The sequence below is a fragment of the Engystomops pustulosus genome, chromosome 8, assembly GCF_040894005.1.
Source record: "Engystomops pustulosus chromosome 8, aEngPut4.maternal, whole genome shotgun sequence".
Taxonomy (NCBI): domain Eukaryota; kingdom Metazoa; phylum Chordata; class Amphibia; order Anura; family Leptodactylidae; genus Engystomops; species Engystomops pustulosus.
In genome coordinates this window covers 112,730,385-112,748,971 of record NC_092418.1, presented here as the reverse complement: position 1 = coordinate 112,748,971, position 18,587 = coordinate 112,730,385, and the positions used below count along the sequence as shown (strand labels likewise).

The 18,587-nt window shown below is 47.3% G+C and overlaps 1 protein-coding gene across 1 annotated transcript in view; it reads right to left on the bottom strand.

Moving 5' to 3' along the window:
• The window catches only part of DARS1 (aspartyl-tRNA synthetase 1), a 68,342-nt gene extending 50,943 nt beyond the window's left edge, over positions 1 to 17,399 (bottom strand). The window contains exons 1-3 of the mRNA XM_072122245.1: positions 17,239 to 17,399; positions 2,271 to 2,367; positions 749 to 775 (exon numbers count right to left, since the gene is read on the bottom strand). Coding sequence (XP_071978346.1) covers positions 749 to 775; positions 2,271 to 2,367; positions 17,239 to 17,261 — 147 coding nt within the window. The 5' untranslated portion in view covers positions 17,262 to 17,399. The remainder of the gene's footprint in view (positions 1 to 748; positions 776 to 2,270; positions 2,368 to 17,238) is intronic.
• Positions 17,400 to 18,587: the final 1,188 nt, after the last annotated feature.

The window sequence follows — 18,587 nt, the reverse complement described above, 5'->3', positions numbered from 1 at the left end:
ATGTATGTACACAGTGACTGCACCAACAGCAGAATAGTGAGTGCAGCTCTGGAGTATAATACAGGATGTAACTCAGGATCAGTACAGGATAAGTAATGTCATGTATGTACACAGTGACTGCACCAGCAGCAGAATAGTGAGTGCAGCTCTGGGGTATAATACAGGATGTAACTCAGGATCAGTACAGGATAAGTAATGTCATGTATGTACACAGTGACTGCACCAGCAGCAGAATAGTGAGTGCAGCTCTGGAGTATAATACAGGATGTAACTCAGGATCAGTACAGGATAAGTAATGTCATGTATGTACACAGTGACTGCACCAGCAGCAGAATAGTGAGTGCAGCTCTGGAGTATAATACAGGATGTAACTCAGGATCAGTACAGGATAAGTAATGTCATGTATGTACACAGTGACTGCACCAGCAGCAGAATAGTGAGTGCAGCTCTGGAGTATAATATAAGATAAAGGTCAGGGTCAGTAATGCAGTGTATGATACATATACAGGGGCTATTAGAGTTCTGTGTCAGATATTATTCATAGATTCCAAGCAGCATCACCGGACCGCACATAACATAGTAATAACAGAGCGCGCTGTGATCCAGGGATCCACGTGTAATAGCTGCAGTCTGGATTAGACAATACAATGGACACGAGGCAGTCACTCCCTTAGTAACACATAAAGGAACATGTTCCACCAGCCATCGCTGTAACCATTAGATACAGGCAGACACCTTGTGCTCTTACCTCTCCATCAGCTTGTTGCTCAGAGGCCTGAAACAAAAAGATCAAAAAGTGAAGAATAGAAGGATACATATATACATAAACATTAAAAGCTGTCAATCACTGTGTGTGGGCAGAGTAATCGGGACTCTCACTGTTAGTCACTATGTGTGGGAGGAGTAATCAGGACTCTCACTGTCAGTCACTATGTGTGGGCAGGGGGACGGGGGTAATCAGGACTCTCACTCATAGTGTGTGGGTGGGTAATTAGGACCCCCATTATCTATCACTGTGCGTGGGTGGGGTAATCAGGACTCTCACTCAGTGTGTGGGTGGGTAATTAGGACCCCCATTATCTATCACTGTGGCGTTGGTGGGGTAATCGGGACTCTCACTGCCAATCACTGTGTGTGGTCAGAGTAATCGGGACTCTCACTGCCAATCACTGTGTGTGGGCAGAGTAATCGGGACTCTCACTGCCAATCACTGTGTGTGGGCAGAGTAATCGGGACTCTCACTGCCAATCACTGTGTGTGGGCAGAGTAATCGGGACTCTCACTGCCAATCACTGTGTGTGGGCAGAGTAATCGGGACTCTCACTGCCAATCACTGTGTGTGGGCAGAGTAATCGGGACTCTCACTGCCAATCACTGTGTGTGGGCAGAGTAATCGGGACTCTCACTGCCAATCACTGTGTGTGGGCGGAGTAATCGGGACTCTCACTGTCAATCACTGTGTGTGGGCAGAGTAATTGGGACTCTCACTGCCAATCACTGTGAGTGGGCAGAGTAATCAGGACTCTCCGTATCAATGACTGTGAGTAGGTGGAGTAATCATGACTCTCACTGCCAATCACTGTGTGTGGGCAGAGTAATCGGGACTCTCACTGCCAATCACTGTGTGTGGGCAGAGTAATCGGGACTCTCACTGCCAATCACTGTGTGTGGGCGGAGTAATCGGGACTCTCACTGTCAATCACTGTGTGTGGGCAGAGTAATTGGGACTCTCACTGCCAATCACTGTGAGTGGGCAGAGTAATCAGGACTCTCCGTATCAATGACTGTGAGTAGGTGGAGTAATCATGACTCTCACTGCCAACCACACATTTATTCTGACTTCCTTGTACTGGACTTATAGCTGCTTTCGGGTTCCTGTGATAATTTTGATACTGATGACCTATAGTCAGGTGGGGGTTTCTATTTATGAAAATAGCAGCTGAGCTGCAGCCCCCCACATGGTTTATACATTGTATAAAGCCCTCTACCTTTGGCTCCATCCACTGTATAGCCGACAGCCGTGTGGTGCGGGGTCTGAAAGCTGGACCCCCACCAATCTGATGCCGATCAGTAGAACCAGGTCTGCACTTGTCCTAACTTTGACTTTCCAGCATCTAGACCTCTAAAGGTTAAGACCGTGATGGTCATGACCCCGGTGCTCCACATGACACCTTTCAGCACCGCTATAGCTGAATATCACGATGGGGGTTCTGGTCATTGTTTATTGTGTCTACCATTGTTTTCCCAGGGTGTTTGTGTTAGGCACTGACCAGCTTGGCCTGCTTCTCAGCTTTCTTCGCTGCCTTCTCGGCTTCCTTCTGTTGTTTCTTCAGCGCTTTCTTGGACTGAGTCGGGTCCTCGGCCGCACTACAAAACACAAAGTGAGAATAGAGAGTGATGTCCGAGCAGGGGGCCGAATAAAAGGTGACCTTGCCGCTTCCATTTACTATTTATTCCACTTCCTGGAGGAAGTTTTTCAGTCGGTGGGAAACGCCGTCCCATTCATTGCATTATACTAATGGGGGGGGGGGGGGGGGGCGCATTATTCCTTTGTCTCCTAAATGATTTGTTTAGTTTCTTCCATTCATTGAAAGATTTTTTTTTTCTCTCTTCCAGAAAATAAAAACAGGAAATTTCTAGGGAAGCGAGATCCTGGAAATAATAAGCATGGGATATTTCTATTAACAACAATTTCAAAACACAAAATGAAGAGGCATCCTCCTCCAATTAGGACGCTGACAATAGCAATACATTGTGTGAACCCCCGTGACCTTAATCTGGCACTAGACCCGATCCCTATTCACCTGTCATACAGACCACAAATCCAACAGCACCAAACATAAATTATATCATTTACTTCAAAGGGAGACACTTCAGAGCTGCACTCACTATTCTGCTGCTGGTGCAGTCACTGTGTACATACATGACATTACTTATCCTGTACTGATCCTGAGTTACATCCTGTATTATACTCCAGAGCTGCACTCACTATTCTACTGCTGGTGCAGTCACTGTGTACATACATGACATTACTTATCCTGTACTGATCCTGAGTTACATCCTGTATTATACTCCAGAGCTGCACTCACTATTCTGCTGCTGGTGCAGTCACTGTACATACATGACATTACTTATCCTGTACTGATCCTGAGTTACATCCTGTATTATACCCCAGAGCTGCACTCACTATTCTGCTGCTGGTGCAGTCACTGTGTACATACATGACATTACTTATCCTGTACTGATCCTGAGTTACATCCTGTATTATACTCCAGAGCTGCACTCACTATTCTGCTGCTGGTGCAGTCACTGTGTACATACATGACATTACTTATCCTGTACTGATCCTGAGTTACATCCTGTATTATACTCCAGAGCTGCACTCACTATTCTGCTGCTGGTGCAGTCACTGTACATACATGACATTACTTATCCTGTACTGATCCTGAGTTACATCCTGTATTATACTCCAGAGCTGCACTCACTATTCTGCTGCTGGTGCAGTCACTGTGTACATACATGACATTACTTATCCTGTACTGATCCTGAGTTACATCCTGTATTATACCCCAGAGCTGCACTCACTATTCTGCTGCTGGTGCAGTCACTGTGTACATACATGACATTACTTATCCTGTACTGATCCTGAGTTACATCCTGCATTATACCCCAGAACTGCACTCACTATTCTGCTGCTGGTGCAGTCACTGTGTACATACATGACATTACTTATCCTGTACTGATCCTGAGTTACATCCTGTATTATACCCCAGAGCTGCACTCACTATTCTGCTGCTGGTGCAGTCACTGTGTACATACATGACATTACTTATCCTGTACTGATCCTGAGTTACATCCTGTATAATACCCCAGAGCTGCTCTCACTATTCTGCTGCTGGTGCAGTCACTGTGTACATACATGACATTACTTATCCTGTACTGATCCTGAGTTACATCCTGTATTATACCCCAGAGCTGCACTCACTATTCTGCTGCTGGTGCAGTCACTGTGTACATACATGACATTACTTATCCTGTACTGATCCTGAGTTACATCCTGTATTATACTCCAGAGCTGCACTCACTATTCTGCTGCTGGTGCAGTCACTGTACATACATGACATTACTTATCCTGTACTGATCCTGAGTTACATCCTGTATTATACCCCAGAGCTGCACTCACTATTCTGCTGCTGGTGCAGTCACTGTACATACATGACATTACTTATCCTGTACTGATCCTGAGTTACATCCTGTATTATACCCCAGAGCTGAACTCACTATTCTGCTGCTGGTGCAGTCACTGTGTACATACATGACATTACTAATCCTGTACTGATCCTGAGTTACATCCTGTATTATACCCAGAGCTGCACTCACTATTCTGCTGCTGGGGCAGTCACTGTGTACATACATGACATTACTTATCCTGTACTGATCCTGAGTTACATCCTGTATTACACCCAGAGCTGCACTCACTATTCTGCTGCTAGTGCAGTCACTGTGTACAGACATGACATTACTTATCCTGTACTGATCCTGAGTTACATCCTGTATTATACCGCAGAGCTGCACTCACTATCCTGCTGCTGGTGCAGTCACTGTGTACATACATGACATTACTTATCCTGTACTGATCCTGAGTTACATCCTGTATTACACTCCAGAGCTGCACTCACTATTCTGCTGCTGGTGCAGTCACTGTACATACATGACATTACTTATCCTGTACTGATCCTGAGTTACATCCTGTATTATACCCCAGAGCTGCACTCACTATTCTGCTGCTGGTGCAGTCACTGTGTACATACATGACATTACTTATCCTGTACTGATCCTGAGTTACATCCTGTATTATACCCCAGAGCTGCACTCACTATTCTGCTGCTGGTGCAGTCACTGTGTACATACATGACATTACTTATCCTGTACTGAACCTGAGTTACATCCTGTATTATACACCAGAGCTGCACTCACTATTCTGCTGCTGGTGCAGTCACTGTGTACATACATGACATTACTTATCCTGTACTGATCCTGAGTTACATCCTGTATTATACACCAGAGCTGCACTAACTATTTTGCTGGTGGAGTCACTACATACATACTATGATGCATTATCCTGTGGCTGGGGCGGTAATGTCTTAGATAAGATCTTTCTGCTGTGGTGGAGGATCAGGTGGTCACCATGATGGGTACATGTAGCGGGTGAGTGACGGTGCAGTCTATGTAGGGAACCACCTTTGTTAACGCTCCAGTTACATCTAGACTGACAGGAGGGAAATCATAATCGGAGGAGCAGATTGTGGTATGTGACACCCGCTCTGTGCCAGCATGTCTCCCGGGGGTCGGGGTCTTTATTGCTGTCTGATCTGTCCCTTGTGATGATCATGTTCAATGTGTCAGCCATGAAGGCTCCAACAAGAAGCTGACCCCATCTACAAGACCGATCATCTGTGCCATAGGGGAGAAGATGACCTCACACAATCATCCGGGACAGCTTCAAGCAGATAGACAGATATGATATCATTACATAGATACGAGATAGATACGAGATAGATGCTGAAGATAGATACATAATAGCCGATAGATAGGAGATAGATACATAATAACCGACAGATAGGAGATAGATACATAATAGCCGACAGATAGGAGATAGATACATAATAGCCGACAGATAGGAGATAGATACATAATAGCTGACAGATAGGAGATAGATATATAATAGCCGATAGATAGGAGATAGATACATAATAGCTGATATATAGGAGATAGATACATAATAGCTGATAGATAGGAGATAGATACATAATAGCTGATATATAGGAGATAGATACATAATAGCTGATAGATAGGAGATAGATACATAATAGCTGATAGATAGGAGATAGATACATAATAGCTGATAGATAGGAGATAGATACATAATAGCTGATAGATAGGAGATAGATACATAATAGCTGATAGATAGGAGATAGATACATAATAGCTGATAGATAGGAGATAGATATATAATAGCTGACAGATAGGAGATAGATATATAATAGCTGATAGATAGGAGATAGATATATAATAGCTGATAGATAGGAGATAGATACATAATAGCTGACAGATAGGAGATAGATACATAATAGTTGATAGATAGGAGATAGATACATAATAGCTGATAGATAGGCGATAGATACATAATAGCTGACAGATAGGAGATAGATACATAATAGTTGATAGATAGGAGATAGATACATAATAGCTGATAGATAGGAGATAGATACATAATAGTTGATAGATAGGAGATAGATACATAATAGCTGACAGATAGGAGATAGATACATAATAGTTGATAGATAGGAGATAGATACATAATAGCTGATAGATAGGAGATAGATACATAATAGTTGATAGATAGGAGATAGATACATAATAGCTGACAGATAGGAGATAGATACAGTAATACATGACAGCCCTGGCCTGCACCTCCCTAAATAACACACATAGAGATGAGACCCATCAAGCAACCATGGGGATAGTCAACCCTGGGGCACCTGCAGGCACAGCCCCGCCCCTGGGGCACCTGCAGGCACAGCCCCGCCCCTGGGGCACCTGTGGCTCCAGCTCCACCCCTGGGGCACCTGTGGCTCCAGCTCCACCCCTGGGGCACCTGTGGCTCCAGCTCCACCCCTGGGGCGACAAGAAGCAAATTTGAAAAAGAAGATTAAAATTGTAAAGATTAGTAGGAAACAGGAAATAATATAAAGTGTCCTGCACAATGCTGGTTGGGGATGCGGGAGCCTATCCTAGTAGTGTTGTTGTATGTAGCATAGTTCTATATAGCTACCCCCCTCCTTACAATGGGTCATTTATAGACTGTATACATACAGGATCCAGGAGACCAGTACAGGCGGGTGGAGGGACCCTACGTACAGGAACACTAAGTATAGAGATGTATACGGAGGATGTGATCCTGAGAACAGGCACCGCGCTACAATCCCAGCCGCCGCAGGACAATAACAGGTGTCACGGGCTGACTCGTGCCTGCACCTGCCTGGCGGTGGCCAGCACCCGCCACTACAGCATCCAACAAACACATTAGTCACAGAGGAAACCTCCACAAACACTTCACAATCCAGAGTCACATTCAGGGAAAAGGTTTAAGATACAAATATCTCGGAACAATGGTGTTTCCTACAAACACGTCCTATCCCCTTGTGCCGGGCACCGTGACTGTTAGGCTCCTGTAAAAGGGTGGTACGAAATTTCAGGGTAAACTACTGCAAACAAATCTGTGGGGTGAACATAGACGAGAAATATCTAAACATTTGGAAATGTAATAGATTTTGCATGTTTTTGGAATAAGGAGTTTAAGATCCTGCTGTATGAATATTAGAGGAATGACCATAAAATGATGCTAATCCTGAAGCATTACCAGAACCCCTCCATGCTGCAGCTTCACAGGCTGTGACACTGTCTCCACCTCCCCCCACAACACTTCCCCCTTTTTCGGCCAGATGCAATCTCACCCACACACTTGAAAATTTCACACAAGTAACTTCCATTATTTATATATATTTTTTTTATTGAATGTATTTTTTAAAAAATTGTAATTTTTTTTTTTTTTTTTTAAATTTTGCACCTGCCTTGAGGCTCTCATCTCATTAGTTACTTACAAGGCCACTACTATGACCTTGGGTGCAGTAACGTCATACAATGGAGAGGACGTGAGTCACTTAGGATCCATGTCGGAGGGTCCCCCCTGCAGCTGAATGAATATTTCCCCGATTCTGTGACCTTCAGGACGTCAACCAAACAATGGCGGCTGCCAGTCCTGAACGTGGAGAGGCCTCGTATTGATGAGATTAGGACTGTGAGTAGACACCGCATATGGGAAGCCGGGGCTCAGCTGTGGGCAAGTGATGAGAATTGACTGGCAGGAATGTAAGGAACTCGGAGCGAATCCTTCGTCACTCAGCGCCGAACCTCAAGGCCGCAGCGCGTTATATGGGATTACCGGAGATTCCTGGGCGTTCTGTACGAGGGGGAAATTGCTTAATTGATTCGTGTTATATATTCGGCTGTCACCAGCGCGCCATCTGCACAGTGAGGATTTGCACTTGACTCTTGATCGGAGGAAATTCCTCGGAGAGAGCGTCCGGCGTCTGAAGCCTGGGGACGAGAGCGAAGGTGTCAATCGCTCCATGATGAGGTTTATACATGGGGGGATTTCCAGCCAGGATCTTGTATAATCAGCGATCAATCTGATGTGATGAGATGAGGCAATGCTTGGCTAAGCAAGCAGAGGTAGTCAATGTATGCAAGAAGCAATGATGCGCAGTGTGTGCCCATTACTCTTCTGGATAAGGGACTGTCTGGTCCCATCTAGACAAAGATCCATCATAGAGTCATGAAATGTTCTGCTTATGCTAATTATTCCAAAAATTCCAAGATCTCCGATGTTAGAAGGGTTTACGGATACTCGGATACAGGGAGCGCTTATACTTAGAACTGAGGGGGCCCCCAGGGGCAAGTCTTCCTCATGGTGACATCACAATGGTATCATTTACTTTGCGCACCTGATGTCCCATGAGTTGCACTCAGGACTCAGCCCAACACTGTGTTCTGACATCTCATACACCGGGCCGGTCTTGGAAATCCTGAACGCCAGACAATAGGTTATTTGTGCCTTTAATGAAATATCACTGTGCCAGACCCGCTACAGTGGAGCCTTCGGGGGCCGGCGCCCTCCCCCTACAGTGGAGCCTTCGGGGGCCGGCGCCCTCCCCCTACAGTGGAGCCTTCGGGGGCCGGCGCCCTCCCCCTACAGTGGAGCCTTTGGGGGCCGGCACCCTCCCCCTACAGTGGAGCCTTTGGGGGCCGGCGCCCACCCCCTACAGTGGAGCCTTCGGGGGCCGGCGCCACCACATTGGAGCCCTCGGGGGGACAGCGGCCCCCTAACACTGTCCCCCCAGACATCTCATATACCGGTTCAGTCTTGGAAATCCCAACCTCCAGTCAATAGGTTATTTGTGCCCATCACTGTGCCAGACTGATAACAGGCAGCAACAGCCCACACCGAACACCAAAGAATATAGCAACCGCGATACATTGCGACAGAAAGGCAGCTCTTGTTTGCCCCGTAATATCAATTATCCTACTTGACAATAACTTCCAGTGCTATATAATCAGAATGGTGAGGAGATGATGGACGTTGGAGCGCAGCGTCTCATGTACCCGCCGCGGATGTCTATGGCTGCCAGTGACAGGCATATTAATCTGCGCTATCTGAAGATGAATGAAATGTAGAAGTGAGGGTCTCGCAGGCGGCATGGGGCTAAATGTAAGCGGCTGCACAATGGCAGAGGCGGATGATTGATGTGTTGTGTAACAAAGGCAAGAGCCACATCCCGGAGCCCCTCCGCTGGGCACCGCATTTACATCCCATTAACATTACAATCTGTGACGCCTGCAAACAATTGCCTCTTATTCCACGTTTGTGGGCGACATCCACAATCACCCGACGATTACATCCCCATAAACTCATCCTGGATCTGTAGAATTAATTAGAAATGTTTCGGTTCTTGTAAAAGCAGCTACAACCTGTCAGGGGTGTGACGGGGCAGGAAAGCCCCAAAAATGCAAGGATTTGGGGCACGTTGGGCGGACCGGAAAAATAAAGATCACATACCCTACTCCGGTTCCCACATTGCTCCACTATATCCAATTTTTGGAATGGAAGTCACAGATGGCGAATCCTCCAATGGGGGGCCTTGCCAGACCATGGGACATCACTTCCGTTTTTCAAGACTTAACCATGGTCCGTGGAGGTCTCTCATTGGATGACTTGGGACCCCTGGTGCTTATGGTCGGGCGAGGCACAAAACCGGAAGTGTCGGGGCAACACAGGGACCGGATCGGGGTAACTTCTTTTTTTTTTCTTATTCATGTAATAGCTAGTCTGAAATAAAAATGTTACTTTGTAACAAACTTCGTGCAGATGAAAAGTTCCAATGACTACAGGAAGCTTTGTTGTACATCATGTCAGAGCGGAGCTTCCTTCTCCTCTTACTTTGGCCTTTATCATCCTCCTTCCTTATCGGCTTTGAATTTGGAAATCTCCGCTGCAGTCCTACTTGTTGGTAAGACAAACACAAGCACAATGAGCTTACACTGAAGTCTATGGAGAGAGTAGGGGGAGCAGTGAGTCACAGCAGCTCGGTCTCCACCCAGCAGCTCATACAGGACTAGAAATTCATAGGAAGTTTGATGTCCGCCAGGACAATGTGAACGATTACCAAAAGCCTACGACCAGATCCCATGACGCGGCATAAGGAAGGCTCCTAACTATACAATCCCCAGTATGTTCTGACAGCCTGCCACAGCCTCTGGACATGCTGGGAGTAGTAGTCGAAGACAAGCAGTGACGACCTTGAACCTACCATAGCAAATTGGGACTGGTTCTTGGTGCCAGACACGAGCTTTGATGTGAAAGTGAAGTTGGGGACGACCCCTTGTACCCTCTGTGGTGTTATATCTATAGCCCTGCAATAGGGTGTAATCTGGGAGGTAATTATCACATAGTCCACAGGATCGGACTGCGAAATATGTCACTGGCATCTCATCCGCAGCTATGAAAGAGCCCGGGGCTACTCTTGGCTAAATATAAGGCGCTCCCGAGGGTCCTCTCCTAATAACAAAGCAACACATGCCCCTTCACCTCTGACCTCACGTGCAGGGGGATATTAATATACATCAGAAGAGCCGCGATATGTAAGCGTTTCCCCACCATCGTTACGACGTCCCCTCCACAGGTGGGTTATTTGCAGCAAAATTTACAATGTTTCGGTTCTGTCGCAATTTGGAAAATCTGCAACAAATTCGCAACTCAATTTGTAAAATTCTCACAGCTGGAGATCACTAATTTTCGGAGATTAGTTCACATGTTACTCCGGGGGGTGGCAGGTGTAGATAAAGAGATCCCCAATATCACATGTGATCCATTATGCTGTGGTTTAGGCACCCCACATCTAATACCCCAAATATGAGGGTCTGAATGCAACCGGCGCCGCGCAGATGGAGACGGACCACCAAAGCCCCTATAACCTCACTGATAATATGAATTATCCCCCTCCTCTCCTTCCAGAAAAGTAAGTGACCCTAAGCTGCGATAATTACTAGCAGTGAGAGCCCGGACAATGAAGAAGAGAGAAGCCGCGGCCACGGCTAAAATCCATCTGTCCCCACGCTGCGATATGGGAGGTCCGCACTCGCTGCACTTCATAAACACAATGGGGGCTCTTTACACACATGCAAATCAGCTAAATATTTACTCACAAAGCCGCCCCTAATGCGAGGTTCCCATGGCAGCGCCAACGTACCCCCCGCACAATTACTGTACGTGTCAGAACCATTGCATCTTACACCCCCGAAATCCATGGAGAAACAGACTCTTTACATAATAAAGGCCCCTGAAATGAAGGGTCCGTTCATTTCAGTGTAAAATAAGCTTAAAGTGCACCAGATTTTACCCCATTAAACTACTACACCCCCCCCCCCCCCCCCGACCAGGTAGGGTATGAAATGCCCCATCTAGAAAAGGAGATTTCCCCCAAAGCAGAGAAGAGTCATATTTTACCTGAGACGAGTCTAGTTTAGAGGCTGCAAGGGGAGTCTCCCCTCTCTTTGGTTCCATAGCACAGAGAAACTTGCTGCTGGTGACATATTAAAGATGTCCCATCTTTTAGATTGCTTGTTGTCTCGGTTGTGTGATTTTCTTACAGATGCTTATTATTAGGCTTATTCTTCAGTTTCATCGCCAGTACAATATATAACAGCGCTGCTATATTGAAGTATTTCATGTAAACTGTTGTTCTGTCTCTGAGTGTAATACGGTATAAGCCACATGAAGTTATCTGTACCACAAGTAAGGACATATCTGTCCAAAAACCAAAGGGAGTGCATCACCCATTGTTCTGGATTCAATGTTTTTAATATGTTAAAGAAATTTGTTTTGGATTTTAATCGCATGCCTTTAGAAGCTGGGATCCCCCCAATCACAGGAACTCGTTATCACAACCATCCCCTGATATTCTAACATATAGGAAGTGGTTCCAAGATGGCGGCACCCGTGCACTACAATGACTTGGAGGCCGGTGACGCAATTTTCCGTAGCATCTATGTGGTAGATCCGGATCAGTTCTCCCGGCGATGGAAGCAGCTCTCTAATGAGGTCTGTGATGCAAGTCGATTTGTGGCGTGGTCGATCGCATTTTTTTGGACTATAAGGCGCACCATCAATAAATGCCTGCTAAAACGTCTAGGTTCATATATAAGGCGCACCGGATTATAAGGATGAATGACCAGCAGGGGGCAGACCTGTGCACAGTACAAGGGATCAAAGGATTTTTTGTGCGCCTTATAGTCCGAAAAATACAGTAATTGTAGCCTAGGCTCATTCAAGTGAAAAGTGCTGAAGTTGCAATCCCAAGCACAGCCACTATACAACGTGTGGCACTGTGCTTGGTAAGGCCACAGCACTTCCAATATCTTCAAGGGTGGGGGGTGATGGGTGATGGGATCACCCCCCTCCCCACATTGATCTGGTAAGAATTCAATAAAAATATCCTGGAATCCTGGCCCTTTGATGGGATTGTAATGTCACTGACTATTCTGGGATCTATAAATCCTTACTTAAAGTGATTGCACCTCATATATGAGATCTACATAAATTCAAACACGGGTGAAAGGGAAAAGAGATTTGAAAACGATATAAAAAAAACTTTTACAAAGCGACATAACAGGTGATAAACGTGACCACATCCTGAGCGCCACGAGGCACAGGACACCCCACGGCTGGTAAACAACACAGATGCCACACACAGCGCACAGTCACACATGACAGATCCGACACCGATGCCAGGGCCGCGGGCACAGAGGGTACTGGGCATGTACCACTATACACCAGTGTAAACCACAGAGCAGACAGCACGAAGACGAGATACACAGCAAATCCTCACCCACTACCAGATCAAGTTGGGAAGAGGGTCTTCTTTGTTATACCCAGCTTTTCTGGGTCCATGAACGACCCCCCCAATAACCTTTGCTCCCATCTTCCACCCAGCTTTCCAAGTTCCAAGGCTCTTGTTATTCCTGCTGATCCTATATTTTTACAGAATCAGGTATAATTCCTGTTCAGGAATCCAGGAAAGCTGGGTGACGACCCAAATGGAGGGGGGGAGAGGGGAGTCATATGAATTGTCAACCCTCTTTCCAAGTCCCCATACAAAACGCTCTCATTCTCTGCCAAATTATAATAAAACTAGTGATAACTACCACTCAGGACACCAGGAAAGCTGGGTCACACCACATATGGAGTCTAACAGAGCTCACAAAGCGGTTACTATGCATAACTGCCCTTCATAACTCTAAGAAAGCTGGGTGGTAACCAAAGTGCCATGCGTTGTAGGGTTTGTAGTTGTTGGATAATCCCAGACTGTTCTGGTGTTTAGTCCCCCCCTATGGTGGGGTATGAGGGGTGAGGGGCTCCCCGCATCCACAAGACATTGTCCTCCTGTCTGAGCGGAGAGGAATGCAGACGCCGGGGTCAATGTCTCATCAAAAGATGAAATGCGTCTCCTAGGACGACGCTGCCCACAGACACAACGGCTTCCCGGTGCCCTCTGTGCCATCACACCAGCCGGAGCAGGGACAAGGACACACCATGAAAAGACCCCACAATGATGACAATGGAAGGAGAATGAAGAGGCTGGGAAAATCCCATCAGTCATATGCGATGCTCCGGCCCTTCTCTCCATATAGAATTAGGTAAAATCAGACATTCAGATACCATGTACCAGTGAAACATGATACAATGTATCACAAGGTGATCCGCTGCCTCAATCCTCTACACTTGACATTTTGGAATGTTGCTCATCTGCAATTTGCAAAGTGGGGACTTGATTTTTTTTCCAGACAGTTGCAGTTTCTACAAGCCTCAGTTTTGAAGTACATATTGTTCTATATTTTTAAGGAAATCTGCCATCAAAATCCATCACGATAAACCAGGGGCAGTTACCGATAGATCCAAGACCTGTGACTGTGGTATCATCTTATATTTGGTATCCATGGCCTCTTTCTTTCTAAAATCAACTTTTATAATTAAGCTAATGTTACCAGAGCCCCTCCATCTTTATAGGCTGTCACACTGTCTTCCTCCCTCCTTATGCAATATCACACAATGGAAGTGCTCCTGCGCAGTGTAACAGCCTGTGAAGCTGCAGCACAAAGGGGCTCTGGTGACATCCCCAGAGCACTTCCTGCTGATTAGCATAATTATAAAAGTTGATGTTAGAAGGAAGGAGGCCATGGATAACACATATAAGAAGATACCACAGTCCCGGTGCCTGGATCTATGAGTAATGTCCCTGGTTTATCAGGATGGATTCTGATGGGAGATTTAAAGGGGTCAGGTCAGAGCATAGTACTTGAACAGGATGTGGCTGATATCTTCCACACAAGATAAGAAATTACATGTTGATCAGTAGGGGGTCCAACTGCTCGGCCTCAATCAGTTGCAGGGTCAGGGGTCCCGTTAACCCAATAACTAAAGTCCCAGACCAGGCATGTGCCTTAGAAAGACTGCAGCCGCATAGACAGTGATAGGAGAGGCAGGGGACACGCTAGACCTGCTGGTCCATCATCTGTGGGGGTCTCAGCGAGGGGGATACCTGGTGAATACTAGAGAGGATTCTGTGGCTGGAACACTGTTACACACAGCTCGGTGATTGTTATACTGATATACTGGATTCTGCCGCACTGTTAAGAATACTTATCAACCACGGATAACAAACTTACTTACGCTAGATCATGTGTCGACCGTGTGAATGAAGCGATGCTGTCGTCACCCAGCTTTCCCAGACATAACAAGGCAAAGCTGAATATACGCTTCATGCTGTAGCAGACGACTCTGTACAGAAACCACAGCGAGTCTGGAGGTGGCACGGCCCTGTCTGGAGACGGGTGATGGAGCAGATCACCCCCGCAGAGCGGGTCTGTAGCCCCCCCCCCAGAGCAGGTGTGTGATGGGAGGATGATAGCGGGGGCACAGAAAGAAACTCGGCAGAGGATGAGGGTCTTGTGTACGGCAAACCACAGCGCCTCAATCTGCGATAACCCCCGAACACCTGCGTCACCCCGTGCCAGAGACCTTATCACAGGAAAGAAGAGAGTTTTCTAGTACCGCGTAAGGTAAAGAACCTAGCGCAAGACCTCTGCTACCCGTCAGTGAAAAAAAAGGCATTGCCTGTAAATACCCGTGGGTCTTGATCTTTCCCAGCGTCACAGAGTGTCAGAGCTCTCCCCTCGTCAGAGTTTCTGGATGTCAGTAACGACTGTGGTCATTCGCTGACATCAAGCACAGATCCTGAAAATTGGGACAGTATATAAAGAACACCATACTTCCCTTTTAAGCTTGTTAGTTGGATTATATCTAAAAATTTTCTGAAAAAAAAAATGCAAAAAAAAACCTGCTACATCCAGAAAACTACTTGTGTGAAGGCTGTAATGGATAACCAAGAAATCATCAATCTGTCCATTTAAAAAAAAAAAAAAAAAAAAAAACTGTGCCACACGTGTCTACAGGTTGTTTATGGTATTGCAGCTTTGCTCAGCTTAATTCCATGGATCAGATATGCAATACCTGATACAACCTGTGAACAGGTGTGGCGCTGTTTTCCAGGAGGAAGCTTACAAGTTTTTGTAATCTAGTACAATCCCTTTAATTGTGAAATCGAATTTTATTTAAAGTGACGGGACACTTTTTGGACTTGGCACCTGTCTGACAGGACTCACTTCTCAGGTCTGCACTCACAAAGTTGTCTCTATCAGTGGGGGGAGGGGATACCCTGGAGGGGCTGGAATGTCACCATAGTTGCCTGTCAGTCACACAGAGAAGCCTCGCTGCCCGCCAGGACTCTGTGCCAGGGATGGGTGAGGCCGCACATGTGCCTGTCAATCAGCAGCGTCCGCTCGGCTTGTGACTGGGCAATCTGCAAAAAGACTGTGTCATCTGAAAAAAAAAGGACTAAAAAATTCAAGACTGTCAGGCAGAACTGTGAGAGGTTCTGGATTATCAGATGCCAGAATAACAAAAGTAAAAAAAAATAAACACACACAACACTACATGTGATCTCATAAGAGCACCACGGCCCAGCATATCAAGGGCCCGGGCACCCTGCGGACGAGGGCCAGGCGGCCCGGGCATCCTGTGACGGTGTGGGGTCTCTACCGCCGGGCACCCTGCGGTGGTCGGTGAGGCAGCCCCGGGCGCCCTGTAATGGAGGAATGTGGTATATATTAGGGCATCTGTGTGGGCACGCTATTACTTTTTGGGGCATATGGGAAGTTTGGGGACATTGGTAACCCTGCGGAGGAGGGCGAGGAGGCCACAGGCACCCTGCGGAGAAGAGCGGTCTGCGGTGGGCACCCTGGGGCAGTGTGCGGCGGAGGGCGAGGAGGCCCCCGGGCACCCTGTGGAGAAGAGCGGTCTGCAGTGGGCACCCTGGGGCAGTGTGCGGCAGAGGGCGAGGAGGCCCCCGGGCACCCTGCGGCGGAGGGCGAGGAGGCCCCCGGGCACCCTGCGGCGGAGGGCGAGGAGGCCCCCGGGCACCCTGCGGCGGAGGGCGAGGAGGCCCCCGGGCACCCTGCGGCGGAGGGCGAGGAGGCCCCCGGGCACCCTGCGGCGGAGGGCGAGGAGGCCCCCGGGCACCCTGCGGCGGAGGGCGAGGAGGCCCCCGGGCACCCTGCGGCGGAGGGCGAGGAGGCCCCCGGGCACCCTGCGGAGGAAGATTGTGGTATTTATTAGGGCATCTGTGTTGGCGCACTGTTACAGCAGCCTCAGATTTGGCACTTTTTGGGGCATATGAGAAGTTTGGGGACACAGGTATCCTATGATAAATCTGTTGTGCTGCCCTATATGTGCCCCTCTATAAGGGCTGGCATCACCACTGCCCCACATGGAGTGCACTATGGAGGTTACACTGGATTGCATCAGACAACCTGCTACATGCACGGCTCTGAGTAACTGCTGCACTACAAATCCCAGCATGCCCCGCGGCGCACATACACTGCTGGGACTTGTAGTTCCCCATAACATGCTTCACCACACACACACACGTGACACTTAACCCTTGCCTCTCCTCTAAAGTAAGGTAAACAGATGGTGGAGCGTGAGTCGTGCCGCCCTCTTACCCCTTGTTCTCCTCCTTGGTCATGGTGATGACAGACGGGCAGTGGTCAGAGGGGGTGTCCCGGGCGAGCCCCAAAAAACCGGCTTCCGCCACCAACGTGCACAGGAACAGAAAGGGGGAAGGAATTCGCGGCGACACCCTACTGCGTATGGTTGGAGTGCAACCACAGCGGCTCGGGCGGAAACAGGAAGAAAGCAACCGGGTTCCGGGACGACTCACGGTTCACCATTTGTTTACCTGACTTCCGAGGCGACACAAGTCCCACCAGTGTATGTGGGTTTAGGGGCATGCTGGGATTTGTAGTCCAACAGTTAATCAGGGCTGGGCATGTAGCAGGCAGTCTGATACAATATTGTGTAACCTCGGTGCTTGCTGTCAGTGAATAGAAGCTGTCTGGCACTATGAGAATGTGGAAAAAGGCACAATTGTCAATTTACTTATAATTTTCCAGGAGGAATAACGGAGAGTAAGGAGCATGTACTTTTCATGGATCACAAACTAAGGATCCATGGTCCGTTGTTTGCGGCCCCTGTGTCATTGATGTGTGACTACATGAGCCACAGTTTTTGGAATCAGGCAGTCGACTCACACACAGATCCGTGGAAAACCACAGCCGTGTGGGATCTGCTGGTTTAACAGATGGGTGCAATCATTTTTATGGGATCACACACAGGGATGTGGTGTCCAGGGGCGTAACTACAGCAGTAGCAGCCATAGCAATTGCTATGGGGCCCACAGTCTCAGGGGGCCCCGTCATCCAACCTAACACTAAAGAATAGAGGATGTGCACCATTATATACATATTTTGCTACATATTGTACATTATAATATGTATATAACATATATGTGATGTATATGTGCTGTGTGTATATATGCTGTACGTCTGTATATGGCACTATATGTGATGTGTATATGCTCTATATGTTGTAAGTGTATAAATACGTGTATGAGTTAAGAACTGTATGTTTATGTACACAAATATAACTATATATATATGAGTGTAATATGTACATTTTAAAGTGGGAAGGGGGGGGGGCATTCTGAAGTCCGCTATGGGGCCCTGTCTTTCCTAGTTACACTCCTGGTGGTGTCCACTGAACCACATGAGAGCCGAATGCCCAACCTGCAAAACTTAGATCAGCTCCTTTTCCCAGCAGAGTTTTCGGCTAGTACTGCCTTTATTGGGGTCATCGGTTTGTAACTGGACCTGAATCGCCAATGACACATGCTCCATGGATGTGAGTTCTGCCCCATTCATCTCCAGATCCACAATATGTTAGATTAGATGATCACAGCTGTGTATTCCCAGAGGCTTGCAATCCATCCTCCCTAATAGCAGGTATGCTGTAA